This window comes from Nerophis lumbriciformis, linkage group LG01, assembly GCF_033978685.3.
Source record: "Nerophis lumbriciformis linkage group LG01, RoL_Nlum_v2.1, whole genome shotgun sequence".
Taxonomy (NCBI): Eukaryota; Metazoa; Chordata; class Actinopteri; order Syngnathiformes; family Syngnathidae; genus Nerophis; species Nerophis lumbriciformis.
Genome location: NC_084548.2, coordinates 4,290,013 through 4,315,000, shown reverse-complemented (window position 1 = coordinate 4,315,000; position 24,988 = coordinate 4,290,013). Strand labels below are relative to the sequence as shown.

The following is a 24,988-nucleotide window of genomic DNA, read 5'->3' as shown; positions in this document are numbered from 1 at the left end:
ATTGGCAAATTCTTTTCAACCCATATTCAGTTGAATATGCTACAAAGACAACATATTTGATGTTCAAACTCATAATAATTAACTTAGAATTTCATGGCTGCAACACATGCCAAAGTAGTTGGGAAAGGGCATGTTCACCACTGTGTTACATGGCCTTTCCTTTTAACAACACTCAGTAAACGTTTGGGAACTGAGGAGACACATTTTTGAAGCTTCTCGGGTGGAATTCTTTCCCATTCTTGCTTGATGTACAGCTTAAGTTGTTCAACAGTCCGGGGGTCTCCGTTGTGCTATTTTAGGCTTCATAATGCGCCACACATTTTCAATGGGAGACAGGTCTGGACTACAGGCAGGCCAGTCTAGTACCCACAGTATTTTACTATGAAGCCAAGTAACACGTGGCTTGGCATTGTCTTGCTGAAATAAGCAGGGGCGTCCATTGTAACGTTGCTTGGATGGCAACATATGTTGCTCCAAAACCTGTATGTACCTTTCAGCATTAATGGCGCCTTCACAGATGTGTATGTTACCCATGTCTTGGGCACTAATACACCCCCATACCATCACACATGCTGGCTTTTCAACTTTGCGCCTATAACAATCCAGATGGTTCTTTTCCTCTTTGGTCCAGAGGACATGACGTCCACAGTTTCCAAAAATAATTTGAAATGTGGACTCGTCAGACCACAGAACACTTTTCCACTTTGTATCAGTCCATCTTAGATGAGCTCAGGCCCAGCAAAGCCGACGGCGTTTCTGGGTGTTGTTGATAAACGGTTTTCGCCTTGCATAGGAGAGTTTTAACTTGCACTTACAGATGTAGCGACCAACTGTAGTTACTGACAGTGGGTTTCTGAAGTGTTCCTGAGCCCATGTGGTGATATCCTTTACACACTGATGTCACTTGTTGATGCAGTACAGCCTGAGGGATCGAAGGTCCTTACTGCTTACATGCAGTGATTTCTCCAGATTCTCTGAACTCTTTGATGATATAACGGACCGCAGATGGTGAAATCCCTAAATTCCTTGCAATAGCTGGTTGAGAAAGGTTGATCTTAAACTGTTCAACAATTTGCTCACGCATTTGTTGACTAAGTGGTGACCCTCGCCCCATCCTTGTTTGTGAATGACTGAGCATTTCATGGAAGCTGCTTTTATACCACCTGTTCCCAATTAGCCTGTTCACCTGTGCACTGCAAAAAGTCAGTGTTCAAAAACAAGAAAAAAAAAATACAAAAATGAGGGGTATTTTATTTGAACTAAGCAAAATTATCTGCCAATAGAACAAGAAAATTCGGCGTGTCAAGACTTTCCAAAACAAGTAAAATTAGCTAACCTCAATGAACCCAAAAATACCTTAAAATAAGTATATTCTCACTAATAACAAGTGCACTTTTCTTGGTAGAAAAAAAAATCAGACCTTTTTGCTCAATATGTTGAAAAATATTCTTAAATGAAGTAAATGCTAGTGCCATTATCTTGACATAATGATATGCGCTCGGCATCATAATTTTTTTTTTCATGCTTGAAGTAAGAAATTCTTACTTTAAAAAAGTAGTTTTATACTTGTGAGTGTTGATGACACAGCTTTGCAACACTTGATATTCTAGTTTCAAGCATGTTTTACTCAATATAGGTCATCAAATCTCAGCTGTAATATCTTACTGAGATCATTTAGGACCAAAACCCTTAAAACAAGTTGTTAGAATAATTGTTTCTAAATTATTACAAATACTTTGTGTTACATTGAGGGTCTGGTGAGAAGACAAAAGCTGTCTTTGAAACCTACCAAGAGTAAGGCTCGTAAAACTCCACTGTGTAGGGGCGGAAAGCAAGATGAAGGTGTTCCTGTGTTCTTTCATGTATGGTAATCAACAGAAAGTTAATGCTCTAACCCAAGGACTTCAAAGCGGAGAGAAGACAGGATCTGCCCAATTTCCAGACGACCTCTTTTCGAACCTCCTTTTTGAACCGGTTTACGATAGATTTGAACTATTTTATGGACCTCTTTTGGAACTGTTTTACGAACTCTTTTTGAACTGACCTTTTCTGTGAATTGTTTACGACCTTTTCTGTGAACTTTTTGCGACCTTTGTCCTATGGAAACAGCGGTGGCCATGTGGTCAGGGAGGGTCCAAAAGAAAAGATCTTTTGGCAGAGCGTGCTGAGATACTGTGCTAGGGTACAGTGTACAGACGACTCTCCTCGATATTGAGTCCAAATTGAATTCTGTCTCTGTTTAATTCTTTGCCTCTTGTCTTGTTTAATAGATGTCATCAGTGTTTGAACCTGACACAAGTAAAACACTCTAACATAAAATCTGCTTAGTGAGAAGAACTATCTTATCAGACAGAAAATAAGCAAATACCACCCTTATATGAGATATTTAATCTTACTTACATTTCAGTTTTTGCACTGTGGGATGTTCCAAATAAGTGTTTGATGAGTATTCCGCAACGTTCTCAGTCTTTTTTTGCCACTTGTGCCAGCTTTTTTGAAACATGTTGCAGGCGTCACATTCCAAATGAGCTAATGTTTGCAAAAAAGAACACGGTTTTCCAGTTTGAACATTAAGTTTCTTGTCTTTGCAGCATACTTGCCAACCCTCCCGGATTTTCCGGGAGACTCCCGAAATTCAGCGCCTCTCCCGAAAACCTCCCGGGACAAATTTTCTCCCGAAAATCTCCCGAAATTCAGGCGGAGCTGGAGGCCACGCCCCCTCCAGCTCCATGCGGACCTGAGTGACGTGTTGACAGCCTGTTCACACGTCCGCTTTCCCACAGTATAAACAGCTAATGATCGAGGGCGAGCTCTTGGTTTCTTATGTGTGTTTATTGTTAGGCAGTTTCATTAACGTCCTCCCAGCGCGGTAGCAACACACAACAACAGCAGTCAAGTTTTCGTCTACCGTAAAGCAGTTCGTCTGCCGTAAACAGCAATGTTGTGACACTTTTAAACAGGACAATACTGCCATCTACTGTACATGCATATGTGACCCACCCATAATATGACACATTTTTGTGTTGATTTATTTATTTTATTTTGTGGTTTGAATTCGTTTTTGGAGCTGTCATTCCACATTTATCAGTATTCACATTGGTCAGTAGGGGGCAGTAGGGCGTTTCTTCCCAATTGAATGCTATCGCCTGCAGACCGGAAGTGTCTTGTCATTCTGATGAGCTCGACCAGTCTGTGAACAATTGAAACGTCCTGTGTGCTTTTTCCTCCTGTATAACAGGTTAGTTTTGGTGAATCAACTCACTGAATAATATCCATGTGATCTTTATAAGTTTAAGTACACATTCTGATGGTGGAGCCTAACTCTAAAGTGTTTGTGAGTTGTAGTTTGTATTTGTGAATGAATCCAGTGCACAGCTGCACTAATCAATACAAAAAGGCGACGTGAGTGCGCAATGTTTATATAGGAACTTCTGATCCTAATTCAGACTCCCAAATTAGAGCTCCCGTTTTCTTATTGATTTTATAATGTATATTTTTGAAATATAGTGACAGAGAATAGAACAAGGATGGACAATTCAACCCTTAACTCAACAATGAGTAGATGAGTGTTATGTGTGTGTATACCGTATTTTCCGCACCATAAGGCGCCCTGGGTTAAAAGCCGCGCCTTCAATGAACGGCATATTTCAAAACTTTGTCCACCTATAAGCCGCCCGGTGTTGTAAGCCGCATCTAACTGCGCTAAAGGAATGTCAAAAAAACAGTCAGATAGGTCAGTCAAACTTTAATAATATATTAAAAACCAGCGTTCTAACAACTCTGTTCACTCCCAAAATGTACGCAAATGTGCAATCACAAACATACGTATATCAACATGGACAGAGCTGCGTGAAAAAAGCCACCCGGCCTCTTCGCGTAAACTTAAACTTACCTTAACCACTCGCTCATCTTTTCTTCATCCATCCATCCCTTCGAGTTAGCTTTTATGATGACGCCGGCTGGAAAGGTCTCTTTTGGCAAGGTCTTCCTTTTGAATATCACCATGGGTGAAAGTTTCTGGCCATTAGCATGGCAAGCTAGAACCACAGTGAAGGATGACTTCTCATTCCCTGTGGTGCGAATATTCACCGTACGTGCTCCCGTTGTATCCACAGTGCGGTTCACAGGAATATCAGTTGCTGTGAAATAGTAATCCGTGTGCGGATGGAGAGATTGCGTCTTTTCATGAACCGGATCCCTGACGCTTAGTAGGAGCCATTTTGTGGTCTTTACAGATGTAAACACACAAAGGAAATGAAACGTACGGTATATCCGCGCGCTTTTTCTTCTTCTACGCGGGCGGGTGGTTGCTTACAGTAGAAGAAGAAGCGCTTCCTGTTCTATGGGGGCGGGTGCTTACCTTGGCGGTTGCTTGCGTAGAAGAAGAAGCGCTTCCTGTTCTACCGGGAAAAAAGATGGCGGCTGTTTACCGAAGTTGCGAGATCGAAACTTTATGAAAATGAATCATAATATTAATCCATATATAAAGCGCACCGGGTTAAAAGCCGCACTGTCAGCTTTTGAGTAAATTTGTGGTTTTTAGGTGCGGCTAATAGTGCGGAAAATACGGTATGTGTAAATAAATGAACACTGAAATTCAAGTATTTCTTTTATTTATTTATATATATACATATATATATATATATATATATAGTAAAATATATAAATATATAGCTAGAATTCACTGAAAGTCAAGTATTTCTTATATATATATATATATATATCTTAACCACGCCCCCAACCACGCCCCCCACCCCCCACCCCCCACCTCCCGAAATCGGAGGTCTCAAGGTTGGCAAGTATGCTTTGCAGTCTATTCAATTAAATATAAGTTGAAAGGGATTTGCAAATCATTGTATTCTGTTTTTATTTACCATTTACACAACGTGACAACTTCACTGGTTTTGGGTTTTGTAGAAACATAGACTTTTTTTCGACCGTGTCCCTCGGAAAGTCCTGTGGGGAGTGCTCAGAGAGTATGGGGTATCGGACTGTCTAATTTTGGCGGTCCGCTCCCTGTATGATCAGTGTCAGAGCTTGGTCCGCATTGCCGGCAGTAAGTCGGACACGTTTCCAGTGAGGGTTGGACTCCGCCAAGGCTGCTCTTTGTCACCCATTCTGTTCATAACTTTTATGGACAGAATTTCTAGGCGCAGTCAAGGCGTTGAGGGGATCTGGTTTGGTGGCTGCAGGATTAGGTCTCTGCTTTTTGCAGATGATGTGGTCCTGATGGCTTCATCTGGCCAGGATCTTCAGCTCTCACTGGATCGGTTCGCAGCCGAGTGTGAAGCGACTGGGATGAGAATCAGCACCTCCAAGTCCGAGTCCATGGTTCTCGCCCGGAAAAGGGTGGAGTGCCATCTTCGGGTTGGGGAGGAGACCCTGACCCAAGTGGAGGAGTTTAAGTACCTCGGAGTCTTGTTCACGAGTGAGGGAAGAGTGGATCGTGAGATCGACAGGCGGATCGGTGCGGCATCTTCAGTAATGTGGACGCTGTATCGATCCGTTGTGGTGAAGAAGGAGTTGAGCCGGAAGGCAAAGCTCTCAATTTACCGGTCGATCTACGTTCCCATCCTCACCTATGGTCATGAGCTTTGGGTTATGACCGAAAGGACAAGATCACGGGTACAAGCGGCCGAAATGAGTTTCCTCCGCCGAGTGGCGGGGCTCTCCCTTAGAGATAGGGTGAGAAGCTCTGTCATCCGGGGGGAGCTCAAAGTAAAGCCGCTGCTCCTCCACATCGAGAGGAGCCAGATGAGGTGGTTCGGGCATCTGGTCAGGATGCCACCCGATCGCCTACCTCGGGAGGTGTTTAGGGCACGTCCGACCGGTAGGAGGCCACGGGGAAGACCCAGGACACGCTGGGAAGACTATGTCTCCCGGCTGGCCTGGGAACGCCTCGGGATCCCCCGGGAAGAGCTGGACGAAGTGGCTGGGGAGAGGGAAGTCTGGGCTTCCCTGCTTAGGCTGCTGCCCCCGCGACCCGACCTCGGATAAGCGGAAGAAGATGGATGGATGGATGGCATAGACTTTTTTTCCCTGTCATTTTTTATTTTTTTTGTCATGTTCGTGCTTGAACTCCCCTCAGGGAGCCAGAATTGACCCACGAAACCGTTGAGTAAAAGCGTGTGCTGCGTTTAGCATGTAGACGCGGACAAATCCATAGACACCCCGTGATGCCTTTGCCACTGGAGGCGATGAATAAAAGGTTTCATCAAGGACACGCTATCCATCCGGTCGAGTCCTCCACTGAGCTATCCCGTAAAAAAAAAAAAAAAAGGAGCATCTTATTAATGGCTGTAACCACCCATACATATGTATAAGGCTATTCCCATTCCTCCCTGACTACATTAAACACAGCCTATCCTCAAATGTGCCCCCCCCCCCTCCAACTAATAAAATGTGCACTTTAAGTGAAACACTGAATAGGAATCACAATGTAAATATATGCAACCATTATTGAGATGAGCTGCGACCGGGGCTTGGCAATCTGCATGGCGATTATGCATTATACAGTCTTTTAACTGTGAGAATTTCTTTGTATTCAGACTGAGCGTTGAGTTCTGGTATTTGATGTGATTACTTAGTTGCGCGACACGGCAGGTTGTTGCCTTTGGATCTTCAGTGATTACAGAACCTCCTTCAGAATTGCACTAAAAGAACACCTTCCAGGCAACTTTAACCCTTGACTAACACCCTCCCTTCCACACCCCACCTCCCCGGATTGTAAATAATCAAATGTATATGCTTTTGTCATGTCTGTGTAATCATGTTTTGTTTTAGTCATGTTTTTAGTTATTGGACTCTTTAGTTTCTGGCTTTTCACTCCCTTGTCTTGTTTCCATGATTACCCATTAGTTTCACCTGTTTGGACTCATTGTGCACTCTTGTTTATCACCATAGCAACCCATTAGTTTTCACCTGTCACGTCACGCACCTGTTTCACGTTTTGAGTCACGCACCTGTTTTCGTTAATCATGTCTGTAGTTATTGGACTCTTTAGTTTCTGGCTTTTCACTCCCTTGTCTTGTTTCCATGATTACCCATTAGTTTCACCTGTTCCACGTTTGGACTCATTGTGCACTCTTGTTTATCACCATAGCAACCCATTAGTTTTCACCTGTCACGTCACGCACCCGTTTCACGTTTTGAGTCACGCACCTGTTTTCGTTAATCATGTCTGTAGTTATTGGACTCTTTAGTTTCTGGCTTTTCACTCCCTTGTCTTGTTACCTGTTCCACGTTTGGACTCATTGTGCACTCTTGTTTATCACCATAGCAACCCATTAGTTTTCACCTGTCACGTCACGCACCTGTTTTCACGTTTTGAGTCACGCACCTGTTTTCGTTAATCATGTCTGTAGTTATTGGACTCTTTAGTTTCTGGCTTTTCACTCCCTTGTCTTGTTTCCATGATTACCCCATTAGTTTCACCTGCTCCACGTTTGGACTCATTGTGCACTCTTGTTTATCACCATAGCAACCCATTAGTTTTCACCTGTCACGTCACGCACCTGTTTTCACGTTTTGAGTCACGCACCTGTTTTCGTTAATCATGTCTGTAGTTATTGGACTCTTTAGTTTCTGGCTTTTCACTCCCTTGTCTTGTTTCCATGATTACCCGTTAGTTTCACCTGTTCCACGTTTGGACTCATTGTGCACTCTTGTTTATCACCATAGCAACCCATTAGTTTTCACCTGTCACGTCACGCACCTGTTTCACGTTTTGAGTCACGCACCTGTTTTCGTTAATCATGTCTGTAGTTATTGGACTCTTTAGTTTCTGGCTTTTCACTCCCTTGTCTTGTTTCCATGATTACCCCATTAGTTTCACCTGTTCTACGTTTGGACTCATTGTGCACTCTTGTTTATCACCATAGCAACCCATTAGTTTTCACCTGTCACGTCACGCACCCGTTTCACGTTTTGAGTCACGCACCTGTTTTCGTTAATCATGTCTGTAGTTATTGGACTCTTTAGTTTCTGGCTTTTCACTCCCTTGTCTTGTTTCCATGATTACCCATTAGTTTCACCTGTTCCACGTTTGGACTCATTGTGCACTCTTGTTTATCACCATAGCAATAGTTTTCACCTGTCACGTCACGCACCTGTTTCACGTTTTGAGTCACGCACCTGTTTTCGTTAATCATGTCTGTAGTTATTGGACTCTTTAGTTTCTGGCTTTTCACTCCCTTGTCTTGTTTCCATGATTACCCATTAGTTTCACCTGTTCCACGTTTGGACTCATTGTGCACTCTTGTTTGTCACCATAGCAACCCATTAGTTTTCACCTGTCACGTCACGCACCCGTTTCACGTTTTGAGTCACGCACCTGTTTTCGTTAATCATGTCTGTAGTTATTGGACTCTTTAGTTTCTGGCTTTTCACTCCCTTGTCTTGTTTCCATGATTACCCCATTAGTTTCACCTGTTCCACGTTTGGACTCATTGTGCACTCTTGTTTGTCACCATAGCAACCCATTAGTTTTCACCTGTCACGTCACGCACCCGTTTCACGTTTTGAGTCACGCACCTGTTTTCGTTAATCATGTCTGTAGTTATTGGACTCTTTAGTTTCTGGCTTTTCACTCCCTTGTCTTGTTTCCATGATTACCCCATTAGTTTCACCTGTTCCACGTTTGGACTCATTGTGCACTCTTGTTTGTCACCATAGCAACCCATTAGTTTTCACCTGTCACGTCACGCACCCGTTTCACGCTTTGAGTCACGCACCTGTTTTCGTTAATCATGTCTGTAGTTATTGGACTCTTTAGTTTCTGGCTTTTCACTCCCTTGTCTTGTTTCCATGATTACCCGTTAGTTTCACCTGTTCCACGTTTGGACTCATTGTGCACTCTTGTTTATCACCATAGCAACCCATTAGTTTTCACCTGTCACGTCACGCACCCGTTTCACGTTTTGAGTCACGCACCTGTTTTCGTTAATCATGTCTGTAGTTATTGGACTCTTTAGTTTCTGGCTTTTCACTCCCTTGTCTTGTTTCCATGATTACCCATTAGTTTCACCTGTTCCACGTTTGGACTCATTGTGCACTCTTGTTTATCACCATAGCAACCCATTAGTTTTCACCTGTCACGTCACGCACCCGTTTCACGTTTTGAGTCACGCACCTGTTTTCGTTAATCATGTCTGTAGTTATTGGACTCTTTAGTTTCTGGCTTTTCACTCCCTTGTCTTGTTTCCATGATTACCCCATTAGTTTCACCTGTTCCACGTTTGGACTCATTGTGCACTCTTGTTTGTCACCATAGCAACCCATTAGTTTTCACCTGTCACGTCACGCACCCGTTTCACGCTTTGAGTCACGCACCTGTTTTCGTTAATCATGTCTGTAGTTATTGGACTCTTTAGTTTCTGGCTTTTCACTCCCTTGTCTTGTTTCCATGATTACCCCATTAGTTTCACCTGCTCCACGTTTGGACTCATTGTGCACTCTTGTTTATCACCATAGCAACCCATTAGTTTTCACCTGTCATGTCACGCACCTGTTTCACGTTTTGAGTCACGCACCTGTTTTCGTTAATCATGTCTGTAGTTATTGGACTCTTTAGTTTCTGGCTTTTCACTCCCTTGTCTTGTTTCCATGATTACCCCATTAGTTTCACCTGTTCCACGTTTGGACTCATTGTGCACTCTTGTTTATCACCATAGCAACCCATTAGTTTTCACCTGTCACGTCACGCACCCGTTTCACGTTTTGAGTCACGCACCTGTTTTCGTTAATCATGTCTGTAGTTATTGGACTCTTTAGTTTCTGGCTTTTCACTCCCTTGTCTTGTTTCCATGATTACCCCATTAGTTTCACCTGTTCCACGTTTGGACTCATTGTGCACTCTTGTTTATCACCATAGCAACCCATTAGTTTTCACCTGTCACGTCACGCACCCGTTTCACGCTTTGAGTCACGCACCTGTTTTCGTTAATCATGTCTGTAGTTATTGGACTCTTTAGTTTCTGTCTTTTCACTCCCTTGTCTTTTTTCCATGATTACCCCATTAGTTTCACCTGTTCCACGTTTGGACTCAATGTGCACTCTTGTTTATCACCATAGCAACCCATTAGTTTTCACCTGTCACGTCACGCACCCGTTTCACGTTTTGAGTCACGCACCTGTTTTCGTTAATCGTGTCTGTAGTATTTAAGTTCAGTGTTTTCAGTTTGTCTTTCTGGTGACATCCCCGCATTTATACTCTCCACACACTTATGACCCTTGCTGCGCTTTTTCATGCCGTTTTTTTCATCCAAGTAAGTTTTCTTTATTCAAGCCATAGTTTGCAAGTTTTGTTTAATTGTTCATAGTCTCTGCCTTTGTGCGAGTTTTGTTTTCATTCGGCAAGTTTTTTTTATACCTCCGCCATTGTGCGCGCTTTTTGTTTATTCCTTTTTTTGATAGTGTTTAAATAAATCATGTATTTACCTTCACGCCACATCTGGTCCAATTCACTTGCACCTCGGGAGAACAAACCAAGCCATAGTCCAAGTCTTGACAGCTTTCTGATCTCTCTATGTTCACTGCTCGCTGTACATATCCTACCAAGTCAGACCTACACTGTTTCAATGTCCATTTCTCTGATTATGCAATTATTGATGACTGAAATGTTGATATCAACCAAACCCTCCTCATCCCACACCCCGGATTGTAAATAATGTAAATAATTCAATGTATATACTCTGATGATTAACTTGTGTGATGACTGTATTATGATAATAGTATATATTTGTACCATGAATCGATTAACGTGGACCTAGAGGGGAACATTATCACCAGACCTTTGTAAGCGTCAATATATACCTTGATGTTGCAGAAAAAAGACCATATATTTTTTTAACCGATTTCCGAACTCTAAATGGGTGAATTTTGGCCTTTCTAATATTCGCTCTTGGAGCGATGACGTCACATTTTCTCAAACACCGGGTCATAACAGCTCTGTTATTTTCCGTTTGTTCGACCGTTTTCCGTACCTTGGAGACATCATGCCTCGTCGGTGTGTTGTCGGAGGGTGTAACAACACCAACAGGGACGGATTCAAGTTGCACCAGTGGCCCAAAGATGCCAAAGTGGCAAGAAATTGGACGTTTGTTCCGCACACTTTACCGACGAAAGCTATGCTACGACAGAGATGGCAAGAATGTGTGGATATCCTGCGACACTCAAAGCAGATGCATTTCCAACGATAAAGTCAAAGAAATCTGCCGCCAGACCCCCATTGAATCTGCCGGAGTGTGTGAGCAATTCAGGGACAAAGGACATCGCTAGCACGGCAAGCAATGGCGGCAGTTTGTTCCCGCAGACGAGCGAGCTAAACCCCCTGGATGTCTTGGCTCACACCGTCCCGAAGATGATCAAGAGAAGAATATCGACCCTAGCTTCCCTGGACTGCTGACATGAGGGTATGTCTACAGAAAATATTAATTAATGAAAACTGGGCTGTCTGCACTCTCAAAGTGCATGTTGTTGCCAAATGTATTTCATATGCTGTAAACCTAGTTCATAGTTGTTAGTTTCCTTTAATGCCAAACAAACACATACCAATCAATGGTTAGAAGGCGATCGCCGAATTTGTCCTTGCTTTCTCCCGTGTCGCTGGCTGTCGTGTCGTTTTCGTCGTTTTCGCTTGCATACGGTTCAAACCGATATGGCTCAATAGCTTCAGTTTCTTCTTCAATTTCGTTCTCGCTACCTGCCTCCACACTACAACCATCCGTTTCAATCCATTCGTAATCTGTTGAATCGCTTAAGCCGCTGAAATCCGAGTCTGAATCCGAGCTAATGTCGCTATAGCTTGCTGTTCTATGCGCCATGTTTGTTTGTGTCGGCTTCACTATGTGACGTCACAGGAAAATGGACGGGTGGTTAAATTCAGGCACTTTGAAGCTTTTTTTAGGGATATTGCGTGATGGGTAAAATTTTGAAAAAAACTTCGAAAAATATAATAAGCTACTGGGAACTGATTTTTAATGGTTTTAACCAGTCACGTGCAGTCACTAGAGGCAGGTGAGGCGGGGCCTCACCTGCCATCATGGAAAGAAAAAAAATTTAAAAAGAAAAAAAAAAAATAATTGTTATATGTATCCAGTGATTATACTATAAAGTTATTTTCCATTTAACTTCACCAGTTTTAGATTATTTTTATTCAAAATCGCTGAATTTTCACTTTTGCCGTTCAAATACTGAGAAGAGACGGTGCGGTGAACAGCAGCCAGTTGAGGCACGTCACTCAGTGCCTCAACATGGATTGCGCAATGACTCGGCTAACTGCTGGCATGCTGTGCAGTCTTACTGTATTCCTATATGAACTATATTATACATTTCCATAGTTTAGTTAGCTGAGGTATATAATGTACAGTGTATTTTGTCTACAACTGTATGTGTGTAAAGTATTTCTTGTGCTGAGCGATCATAAAACGGCTGCAAAAGACGCACTGGCTGAGGCTCCAGTAATCCCGCCTCCTGCACCCCCGCCGTAGAATTGTTATATCAACTAAAGCCCACACTTAAACTTTCCACGTGCAAGATTGAATCTATTTAAAAAAATTATTTCATAAGAAGCCAAAAAGTGCAAAAACAATAATGTTGGTGTTGGAGGAGTTGTGAATGACTGCAGGGACACAACATTAGATACACCTGCAGACTGCAGGTGTACCTAATTCACAACTCCTCCAACACGAACATTATTGTTTTTGCACTTTTTGGCTTCTTATTAAATAACTTTTCTAACCTATTTTCATGGGCTTTCCTCTTTGTGATGTTAAGTTCCTGTTATGCGCTGTTATACAGTATATGCCTTGAGCTCTTATTTTGAAGGCGCTAAGAGCGGAAGTGATGTCACGTTGCGGAGGTTTTTGAAAGAAGGTAAATAAAGTGGTCCTCGTGTAAACTGGAGCCTCCGTGTTTGTTATTTTGTAGTTTCATACAGTATAGGCGACATTTATAAACCCTCGGTTACACTTTTTTAAATAGATTCAATCTTGCACGTGGAAAGTTTAAGTGAGGGCTTTAGTTGCGGCGCATGGACTTAATTTCTAAGTAAAGGTAAGACCATAATAACGTTTTTTTTATTAAATGTGCTTTTTTGTGTGCTACAGTTTGTATGTGTAAAGTTAAAGTTAAGTTAAAGTACCAATGATTGTCACACACACACTAGGTGTAATGAAATTTGTCCTCTGCATTTGACCCATCCCCTTGATCACCCCCTGGGAGGTGAGGGGAGCAGTGGGCAGCAGCGGCGCCGCGCCTGGGAATCATTTTTGGTGATTTAACCCCCAATTCCAACCCTTGATGCTGAGTGCCAAGCAGGGAAGAATGCTGGTATGAGCTTTTAAACATAACCCGTTAACTGCTGCCAATCAAATGGTGAATAAGATACTCTTTAGGGTTCATATGTTTGTAAATCTGACTGTGATGAAGTCAGTGCCTCACCAGCCATCAACCTCACCGCACGTCACTGGTTTTAACAATTCTGAAATTGTGATAATGTTCCCCTTTAAACAAGTTGAAAAACTTATTGGGGTGTTACCATTTAGTGGTCAATTGTACGGAATATGTACTGTACTGTGCAATCTACTAATAAAAGTGTCAATCAATCAATCCTTTCAGCAATCCACATGTGTCTTCTCTTGCAGGATATTGCCACCATGCAGCTGTGCGCCAACAAGCTGGATAAAAAAGACTTTTTCGGCAAATCAGACCCATTCTTGGTGTTCTACCGCAGCAACGAGGACGGAACGTGAGTCTGAGAAGGCTACCCAAAAATGTGGGTTAGGGTTTAGGTTTGGGTTATCATGTCCCTTGTTTATCGCGGCCAGTTGGTTTCAGGCCTCAACGTAAAGTTTATTTCCGCAAAGTAAGGTCGGTATTAACAAATGTAACATTTTCCGAGAGCAAAAACTTTCTAAATATGTTAATTCAAGCCCTCTAAACATGAAACGCCATGAAACATGGTTCAAAGCAGTGCTCAGTTCTCAAACCGTTTTCACCACCTAAGAAAACTCTTCAAGTCATCATCGGCGGTCACTCGAACGAGTATAACGATCCTCCTGGTAGGGGTGTATCCCTTTATGGAGGATGCCTATGCGTGACTTTGTTTAGCGTGGGGAGACTGGTGCACAGACAGTCACCACACGATCCTTGACAGAATCGGGTCAGGGTCCAGTGGCATGGAGTCCAAGACGACTGGGGACCCTTTTCCTGCTGCAGCCTTCCTCCGCCATCGTAGCCGTTGTGGTAGTTCTTAAATCTACCGTATTCCGCCTGCTCCGTTGTACTCTTCAAGTACCACCATAATGACTAACATTAAAATGCAGTACTGTAGTAGGCCTATGTATTCATTAAAAACCTTGGCAGAGGTTTTATTTAAAAAGTATATTTGATTATTTTGGCCACTGTAACATTACACACAGTTTAAATATAGGGGCGGTATAGCTCGGTTGGTAGAGTGGCCGTGTCAGCAACTTGAGGGTTGTAGGTTCGATCCCCGCTTCCGCCATCCAAGTCACTGCCGTTGTGTTCTTGGGCAAGACACTTTACCCACCTGCTCCCAGTGCCACCCACACTGGTTTAAATGTAACTTAGATATTGGGTTTCACTATGTAAAGCGCTTTGAGTCACTAGAGAAAAGCGCTATATAAATATAATTCACTAAATTCACAAATATAGGAAAATAAAACACTGTACTTTAACCAAGTGATGCATTGGCGTACCACTAGGTGGAGCCCGTGTACCACTAGTCATATACGTGCCAGAGTTTGAGAATCGCTGGTTTAAAGTTAAGCTGTGGCTTTATATTATTGCGTTGTGGCTTTTGCAATCGTGCTGTAGCTGAAAGTGTGTGTGTTGTCATTAGGGTCGAAAAGGGGTGGAAAGTTCGCCGGTAAATTTCCGTAAACTTTCAATCAATCAATCAATGTTTATTTATATAGCCCTAAATCACAAGTGTCTCAAAGGGCTGCACAAGCCACAACGACATCCTCGGTTCGGATCCCACATAATGGCAAGGAAAAACTCACAACCCAGTGGGACGTCGATGTGAATGAGAAATCTGGGAGAGGACGGCAGATGTGGGTGACCCCCCCCTCCCCCCTAGGGGAGACCGGATGCAATGGACGTCGAGTGGGTCTGACATAATATTGTGAAAGTCCAGTCCATAGTGGATCTAACATAATAGTGAGAGTCCAGTCCATAGTGGATCTAACATAATAGTGAGAGTCCAGTCCGTAGTGGATCTAACATAATAGTGATAATCCAGTCCATAGTGGATCTAACATAATAGTGAGAGTCCAGTCCATAGTGGATCTAACATAATAGTGAGAGTCCAGTCCATAGTGGATCTAACATAATAGTGAAAGTTCAGTCCATAGTGGATCCAACATAATAGTGAGAGTCCAGTCCATAGTGGATCTAACCAAATAGTGAGAGTCCAGTCCGTAGTGGATCGGACATAATAGTGAGAGTCCAGTCCATAGTGGATCTAACATAATAGTGGGAGTCCAGTCCATAGTGGATCTAACATAATAGTGGGAGTCCAGTCCATAGTGGATCTAACATAATAGTGAGAGTCCAGTCCATAGTGGATCGAACATAATAGTGAAAGTCCAGTCCATAGTGGATCTAACATAATAATGTGAAAGTCCAGTCCATAGTGGATCGAACATAATAGTGAGAGTCCAGTCCATAGTAGATTGAACATAATAGTGAGAGTCCAGTCCATAGTGGATCTAACATAATAGTGAGAGTCCAGTCCATAGTGGATCTAACATAATAGTGAGAGTCCAGTCCGTAGTGGATCTAACATAATAGTGAGAGTCCAGTCCATAGTGGATCGGACATAATAGTGAGAGTCCAGTCCATAGTGGATCTAACATAATAGTGGGAGTCCAGTCCATAGTGGATTGAACATAATAGTGAGAGTCCAGTCCATAGTGGATCTAACATAATAGTCGGAGTCCAGTCCATAGTGGATCTAAAATAATAGTGTGAGAGTCCAGTCCATAGTGGATCTAACATAATAGTGGGAGTCCAGTCCATAGTGGATTGAACATAATAGTGAGAGTCCAGTCCATAGTGGATCTAACATAATAGTGGGAGTCCAGTCCATAGTGGATCTAACATAATAGTGAGAGTCCAGTCCATAGTGGATCTAACATAACAGTGAGAGTCCAGTCCATAGTGGATCCAACATAATAGTGAGAGTCCAGTCCATAGTGGATCAAACATAATAGTGGGAGTCCAGTCCATAGTGGATTGAACATAATAGTGAGAGTCCAGTCCATAGTGGATCTAACATAATAGTCGGAGTCCAGTCCATAGTGGATCTAAAATAATAGTGTGAGAGTCCAGTCCATAGTGGATCTAACATAATAGTGGGAGTCCAGTCCATAGTGGATTGAACATAATAGTGAGAGTCCAGTCCATAGTGGATCTAACATAATAGTGGGAGTCCAGTCCATAGTGGATCTAACCAAATAGTGAGAGTCCAGTCCATAGTGGATCGGACATTATAGTGAGAGTCCAGTCCATAGTGGATCTAACATAATAGTGAGAGTCCAGTCCATAGTGGATCTAACATAATAGTGAGAGTCCAGTCCATAGTGGATCTAACATAATAGTGGGAGTCCAGTCCATAGTGGATCTAACATAATAGTGAGAGTCCAGTCCATAGTGGATCTAACCAAATAGTGAGAGTCCAGTCCATAGTGGATCGGACATTATAGTGAGAGTCCAGTCCTTAGTGGATCTAACATAATAGTGAGAGTCCAGTCCATAGTGGATCTAACATAATAGTGAGAGTCCAGTCCATAGTGGATCTAACATAATAGTGGGAGTCCAGTCCATAGTGGATTTAACATAATAGTGAGAGTCCAGTCCATAGTGGATCTAACATAATAGTGTGAAAGTCCAGTCCATAGCGGATCTAACATAATAGTGAGAGTCCAGTCCATAGTGGATCTAACATAATAGTGAGAGTCCAGTCCATAGTGGATCTAACATAATAGTGGGAGTCCAGTCCATAGTGGATCTAACATAATAGTGAGAGTCCAGTCCATAGTGGATCTAACATAATAGTGTGAAAGTCCAGTCCATAGCGGATCTAACATAATAGTGAGAGTCCAGTCCATAGTGGATCTAACATAATAGTGAGAGTCCAGTCCATAGTGGATCTAACATAACAGTGAGAGTCCAGTCGATAGTGGATCGAACATAATAGTGAGAGTCCAGTCCATAGTGGATCAAACATAATAGTGGGAGTCCAGTCCATAGTGGATCTAACATAATAGTGAGAGTCCAGTCGATAGTGGATCGAACATAATAGTGAGAGTCCAGTCCATAGTGGATCAAACATAATAGTGGGAGTCCAGTCCATAGTGGATTGAACATAATAGTGAGAGTCCAGTCCATAGTGGATCTAACATAATAGTCGGAGTCCAGTCCATAGTGGATCTAAAATAATAGTGTGAGAGTCCAGTCCATAGTGGATCGAACATAATAGTGAGAGTCCAGTCCATAGTGGATCTAACATAATAGTGAGAGTCCAGTCGATAGTGGATCGAACATAATAGTGAGAGTCCAGTCCATAGTGGATCAAACATAATAGTGGGAGTCCAGTCCATAGTGGATTGAACATAATAGTGAGAGTCCAGTCCATAGTGGATCTAACATAATAGTCGGAGTCCAGTCCATAGTGGATCTAAAATAATAGTGTGAGAGTCCAGTCCATAGTGGATCGAACATAATAGTGAGAGTCCAGTCCATAGTGGATCTAACATAATAGTGTGAGAGTCCAGTACATAGTGGATCTAACATAATAGTGAGAGTCCAGTCCGTAGTGGATCTAACATAATAGTGAGAGTCCAGTCCATAGTGGATCTAACATAATAGTGAGAGTCCAGTCCATAGTAGATCGAACATAATAGTGAGAGTCCAGTCCATAGTGGATCTAACATAATAGTGTGAGAGTCCAGTCCGTAGTCGATCTAACATAATAGTGAGAGTCCAGTCCATAGTGGATCTAACATAATAGTGAGAGTCCAGTCCATAGTGGATCTAACATAATAGTGAGAGCCCAGTCCATAGTGGATCTAACATAATAGTAAGAGTCCAGTCCATAGTGGGGTCAGCAGGAGACCATCCCGAGCGGAGACGGGTCAGCAGCGCAGAGATGTCCCCAACCGATGCACAGGCGAGCGGTCCACCCCGGGTCCCGACTCCGGACAGCCAGCACTTTTCCAGAAATTTACCACGGAAAGTTAAGTTCGGGAAGTTTGGAAATATTGACAATTTTTTGATTATTCAAAGTTGGACGCCGTCTATGGGAATGAATAGGAATATATGGGAATGAATGGCTAATTACAATAATGATATATTATTGGGCACTTGTCTATATGCTGCTGCATCTTTGTGGCATTTTTGACGTAGCTCTTTGCACAGTATTTACAAATGTACACCGCCTTTCAGCATACATGTGGCATTATTCTGTTTGTATTGATTTATTCTTGTAAAAGACTAATGCAATGCCACACACAGATATAAATAGTCAGCTAAACAATTGGAGTAGTCTTTAAAAAATATTTGACTGATGGACAAATGAATAGAAATAGGCTAGATGAATAAATGAACAGTCAATCAGCATGCTAAATCAAACTATAAGCTACATTCTTGTATGACAACAGAATGGCTAGCAGAACAGAAGGCAGAGGAAACTACACCTTTTCATTTAGTATTTGCTAGTTGAACTTTACAGATCACAAAAAAGGTACATTCGGACCGCTAACGTTGTTAGCATAAATGAATGGGAATTAACATAGAGAAAATTAGCATCATGGCTAACGGTGAAATATTTCCGGTTCATAATGAGTCTGTGGTGGTACATAAACCTAGCTAGCTAGAGATATTGGCCCCAAAATCATTGAACAAGTACAGGAACAGCTAGCTAGCTTGAGTGGAAGTCTGCTGGAGTAGACTACAGTCATACAGTAACAAGCAATTACACCTCTATTACACTTAAATACCATAGATCAAATATATTTACCCCATCAACACTTACCTGACTGGATGAAGTCCTTGGGCTCAAATACTAGTCGGGCCTCAATAGCCCTGCTGTAGTGTGTTGCATGCTGGGAATTATCTGTGCATGTGATGGGGGAATGCACTGAATTTGCATTAAATGAGGTTGTTTTAGCTAATAATCATGCTGCAAGATCTAGCATGTTGCATTCAATGTTTATTCCCATTAATTCCCATGGAAAGCTTCCAACTTTGAATATTCCCGGAATTTTGCAACCCTAGTTGTAATTAATGATATTGTCTTTTGGCGGTTGCATGAGGTATCCGCCATTTTTGTTTGGATGACGCCACAGACTGGCAAAGTGCTAGCCTTCATATAAAGTCTGCCGTTCTTAAATCCCATTTGTTGTTTTTCCTAGTATTGATAGTATAGACAGAGGTGGGTAGTAACGCGCTACATTTACTCCGTTACATCTACTTGAGTAACTTTTGGGATAAATTGTACTTCTAAGAGTAGTTTTAATGCAACATACTTTTACTTTTACTTGAGTATATTTATAGAGAAGAAACGCTACTTTTACTCCGCTACTTTTATCTACATTCAGCTCGCTACTCGTTACTAATTTTTATCGATCTGTTAATGCACGCTTTGTTTGTTTTGGTCTGTCAGACAGACCTTCATAGTGCCTGCGTTTCAACAAATACAGTCACTGGTGACGTTCACTCCGTTCCACCAATCAGATGCAGTCACTGGTGACGTTGGACCAATCAAACAGAGCCAGGCGGTCACATGACCTGACTTAAACAAGTTGAAAAACGTATTCGGGTGTTACCATTTAGTGGTCAATTGTACGGAATATGTACTGTACTGTGCAATCTACTAATAAAAGTTCCAATCAATCAATCAAAAATGTGAAGGAAAAAAAGACCCTTTTTTTATTTCAACCGTACATCCCGTCAAAAGCCTAAAGACTGACTGCACAGTTCCTGTCTGCACAATAAAAGTGCCGCTCCATCGCGCCTGCGCTTTCAAAATAAGAGTCTCCGAAAGCCAGCGCAAACAAGCTAGCAAGCTACAGAGTTTGCCGCCAATGTATTTCTTGTAAAGTGTATAAAAACGAATATGGAAGCTGGACAAATAAGATGCCAAAAAGCAACCACTTTCATGTGGTATTGGACAGAAAGGAATACTTTTTTTCTCTTCCATTCGAAAATGTGGACGTTATCATCACTACTGTCTGATTCCAATCAATGCAAGTCATCAGAATCAGGTAATACACCAACTTATATTCTTGTCTTCATGAAAGAAAGGAATCTATATGTGTTAAACATGCATGTATATTCATTAAAACACCTTTAACATGTAAACAAAAACGGCAAAATAAATAAATATAAATTATATACTGTATATATCAATGTATGTATATATATATATATATATATACACATGATATGTGTGTGTATGTTACTCATTAGTTACTCAGTACTTGAGTAGTTTTTTCACAACATACTTTTTACTTTTACTCAAGTAAATATTTGGGCGACTACTCCTTACTTTTACTTGAGTAATAAATCTCTAAAGTAACAGTACTCTTACTTGAGTACAAATTCTGGCTACTCTACCCACCTCTGAGTATAGATATAGTGTCTTTTAAATCAATGTTGGATCGCTACCTATCTTCTGGAAGGCCAACTTGCCGAGGACTGATCGATATACTTGAAATTTAGGAATATAAATCGATCAATCGATACACCCCTAGTCACCAATGTGGAGATGTGTTATTGATGAGGTGTTTCAACAAGTCAGTTATCTTGATCGTTGCAATAGCGTCGAGATTAGCCCACCGTGTTGTTGTTAGCAGTGTTAGCCTTTAACCTGGAGTTCAGGCCAAAATATGTAAAATATGCTTTAATTTAAACTGCAATCTTTGAAGCCGCAATATACGAAGTGAGATCTGGCGAGGTAGGACTGTAAAGGGAATTATAAGTAACTGTTTTTCTAGCCAGTAAAAGTCGTCAGAGAATTCCGAGGCATTGTGGAAACAAGAGTTTATGAATGAGCATGAGTCTGGATCACCAACAAGTGTGCTGTAAGTCTTGAAGAACTCATTAGGGATGACCCAGTTAAACCTTGTTAGATTGCAGATAGACCGTCAATAAAACCTTACTGCCAGTGAATACATCCTTCGCTACAAGAGGAAGTGTGTCCTCAAGGAACCTTGCCAGCCTTAAGGAAGACAGTCACATTCTCTATGCAGGACTACGCTCCATCACAAGCATCAAAGCACTCCACTGCTTCTAGCAACAAAGGCCTGGATGATCATAATAATGATCTGACTGCACTTCCTTATCTGGATCAAATCCTTTTGAGAATTTATGAGCTCTTTTCAAACCGTCCTGTGATTCGCAGACAGTCACACCTTTTTGAACGGAAAAGTTACTTGACCATGAACTTTCAAACTCTGCGGATGAAGGACAGACATGTCATTTGAGCATGTTTTGTTTTGTCACACAATTGATCTCTTAGTTGTCTCTCAAATATGTGGAGTAAAAGTATTGAATGAACTGAGAAAGGAACTCAAACAATTAAAAAAAATAAAAATAAATACAATACAAATATCAAGATGATATTTCAATTGGAAATACTAAATGAGTAAAGTATATTAAATGTACAGTAAGTGAAGTGAATTATATACACTTTTCTCTCGCGACTCAAAGCGCTTTCACACAGTGAAACCCAATATCTAAGTTACATTTAAACCAGTGTGGGTGGAACTGGGAGCAGGTGTCTTCCCCTAGGACAGTAGTCCCCAACCACCGGATCCGAACACCTTGTGTGGTGAGAGTCCAGTCCATAGTGGATCGAACATAATAGTGTGAGAGTCCAGTCCATAGTGGATCTAACATAATAGTGGGAGTCCAGTCCATAGTGGATTGAACATAATAGTGTGAGAGTCCGGTCCATAGTGGATCGAACATAAAAGTGAGAGTCCAGTCCATAGTGGATCAAACATAATAGTGGGAGTCCAGTCCATAGTGGATTGAACATAATAGTGAGAGTCCTGTCCATAGTGGATCTAACATAATAGTCGGAGTCCAGTCCATAGTGGATCTAAAATAATAGTGTGAGAGTCCAGTCCATAGTGGATCTAACATAATAGTGGGAGTCCAGTCCATAGTGGATCTAACATAATAGTGAGAGTCCAGTCCATAGTGGATCTAACATAACAGTGAGAGTCCAGTCCATAGTGGATCGAACATAATAGTGAGAGTCCAGTCCATAGTGGATCAAACATAATAGTGTGAGTCCAGTCCATAGTGGATTGAACATAATAGTGAGAGTCCAGTCCATAGTGGATCTAACATAATAGTCGGAGTCCAGTCCATAGTGGATTGAACATAATAGTGAGAGTCCAGTCCATAGTGGATCTAACATAATAGTCGGAGTCCAGTCCATAGTGGATCTAACATAACAGTGAGAGTCCAGTCCATAGTGGATCGAACATAATAGTGAGAGTCCAGTCCATAGTGGATCAAACATAATAGTGTGAGTCCAGTCCATAGTGGATTGAACATAATAGTGAGAGTCCAGTCCATAGTGGATTGAACATAATAGTGAGAGTCCAGTCCATAGTGGATCTAACATAATAGTCGGAGTCCAGTCCATAGTGGATCTAACATAACAGTGAGAGTCCAGTCCATAGTGGATCGAACATAATAGTGAGAGTCCAGTCCATAGTGGATCAAACATAATAGTGTGAGTCCAGTCCATAGTGGATTGAACATAATAGTGAGAGTCCAGTCCATAGTGGATCTAACATAATAGTCGGAGTCCAGTCCATAGTGGATTGAACATAATAGTGAGAGTCCAGTCCATAGTGGATCTAACATAATAGTCGGAGTCCAGTCCATAGTGGATCTAAAATAATAGTGTGAGTTATGTCCATAGTGGATCTAACATAATAGTGAGAGTCCAGTCCATAGTGGATCTAACATAATAGTGAGAGTCCAGTCCATAGTGGATCTAACATAATAGTGGGAGTCCAGTCCATAGTGGATCTAACATAATAGTGAGAGTCCAGTCCATAGTGGATCTAACATAACAGTGAGAGTCCAGTCCATAGTGGATCGAACATAATAGTGAGAGTCCAGTCCATAGTGGATCAAACATAATAGTGGGAGTCCAGTCCATAGTGGGACCCGTTTTAATTTTTTATTAAAAGAAAAATTATACAATTAATTCAATTTTCAAACTGAGACTCACTGACTTTGGCTCATTTTCGGTGAAGAACATATATCAGAATACATATTTAATGACCACACACCATACACCCCCTCCTACACATTTATATTACATATAAGATGTCCGGGTCCAATGGACCCGGGGCTAATAGAAGTATGGAAATGTATGTTCTGTGTACCACACACACACACACACACACACACACACACACACACACACACACACACACACACACACACACACACACGGGACAGAGTCTAAGTACACAGAACATCAGAGGGTCAAATGTGCGAGAAAATGAGAGCAGACAGCGTTGACAAACAATGTTGCAACCTTGAGTGGGAACCACAGGTGCAGAAACACAAAAGAAGAATCCCTGTGGGATGCAGAAACTGTCAGAGAAATTTTCCATGCAGCGTTCATATTGTTGTTACTCAGCCAGCGTTTGTGGGTCTGATGGACCCGTTGCATTTTGTGGCTTTTAATGCCTCACAATCAAACACTTTTATGTTAAAATACTGAACGGATGTGCATTGGGATAAGGTAAACATCTGTTCAGTATTTTAACATAAAAGTGTTTGATTGTGAGGCATTAAAAGCCACAAAATGCAACGGGTCCATCAGACCCACAAACGCTGGCTGAGTAACAACAATATGAACATTACACAAGGGTTGAATGAGCTAAACCTGAGATCATTAAAGGGGAACATTATCACCAGACCTATGTAAGCGTCAATATATACCTTGATGTTGCAGAAAAAAGACCATATTTTTTTTTAACCGATTTCCGAACTCTAAATGGGTGAATTTCGGCGAATTAAACGCCTTTCTATTATTCGCTCTCACGTTGTGACATCACATCGGGAAGCAATCCGCCATTTTCTCAAACACCGTGTCAAATCAGCTTTGTTATTTTCCGTTTTTGCGACTGTTTTCCGTACCTTGGAGACATCATGCCTCGTCGGTGTGTTGTCGGAGGGTGTAACAACACGAACAGGGACGGATTCAAGTCTCACCAGTGGCCCAAAGATGCGAAAGTGGCAAGAAATTTGACGTTTGTTCCGCATACTTTACCGACGAAATCTATGCTACGACAGAGATGGCAAGAATGTGTGGATATCCTGCGACACTCAAAGCAGATGCATTTCCAACGATAAAGTCAAAGAAATCTGCCGCCAGACCCCCATTGAATCTGCCGGAGTGTGTGAGCAATTCAGGGACAAAGGACCTCGGTAGCACGGCAAGCAATGGCGGCAGTTTGTTCCCGCAGACGAGCGAGCTAAACCCCCTGGATGTCTTGGCTCACACCGTCCCGAAGATGATCAAGAGAAGAATATCGACCCTAACTTCCCTGGCCTGCTGACATGAGGGTATGTCTACAGAATATATTAATTGATGAAAATTGGCCTGTCTGCACTCTCAAAGTGCATGTTGTTGCCAAATGTATTTCATATGCTGTAAACCTAGTTCATAGTTGTTAGTTTCCTTTAATGCCAAACAAACACATACCAATCGTTGGTTAGAAGGCGATCGCCGAATTCGTCCTCGCTTTCTCCCGTGTCGCTGGCTGTCGTGTCGTTTTCGTCGGTTTCGCTTGCATACGGTTCAAACCGATATGGCTCAATAGCTTCAGTTTCTTCTTCAATTTCGTTTTCGCTACCTGCCTCCACACTACAACCATCCGTTTCAATACATGCGTAATCTGTTGAATCGCTTAAGCCGCTG

The 24,988-nt window shown here is 42.0% G+C and overlaps 1 protein-coding gene across 1 annotated transcript in view; it reads left to right on the top strand.

Moving 5' to 3' along the window:
* The window catches only part of cpne9 (copine family member IX), a 368,575-nt gene that overhangs the window by 290,414 nt on the left and 53,173 nt on the right, over positions 1-24,988 (top strand). Inside the window, exon 8 of the mRNA XM_061973839.2 lies at positions 13,644-13,747. Within this exon, the coding sequence (XP_061829823.1) occupies positions 13,644-13,747 (104 nt within the window). The remainder of the gene's footprint in view (positions 1-13,643; positions 13,748-24,988) is intronic.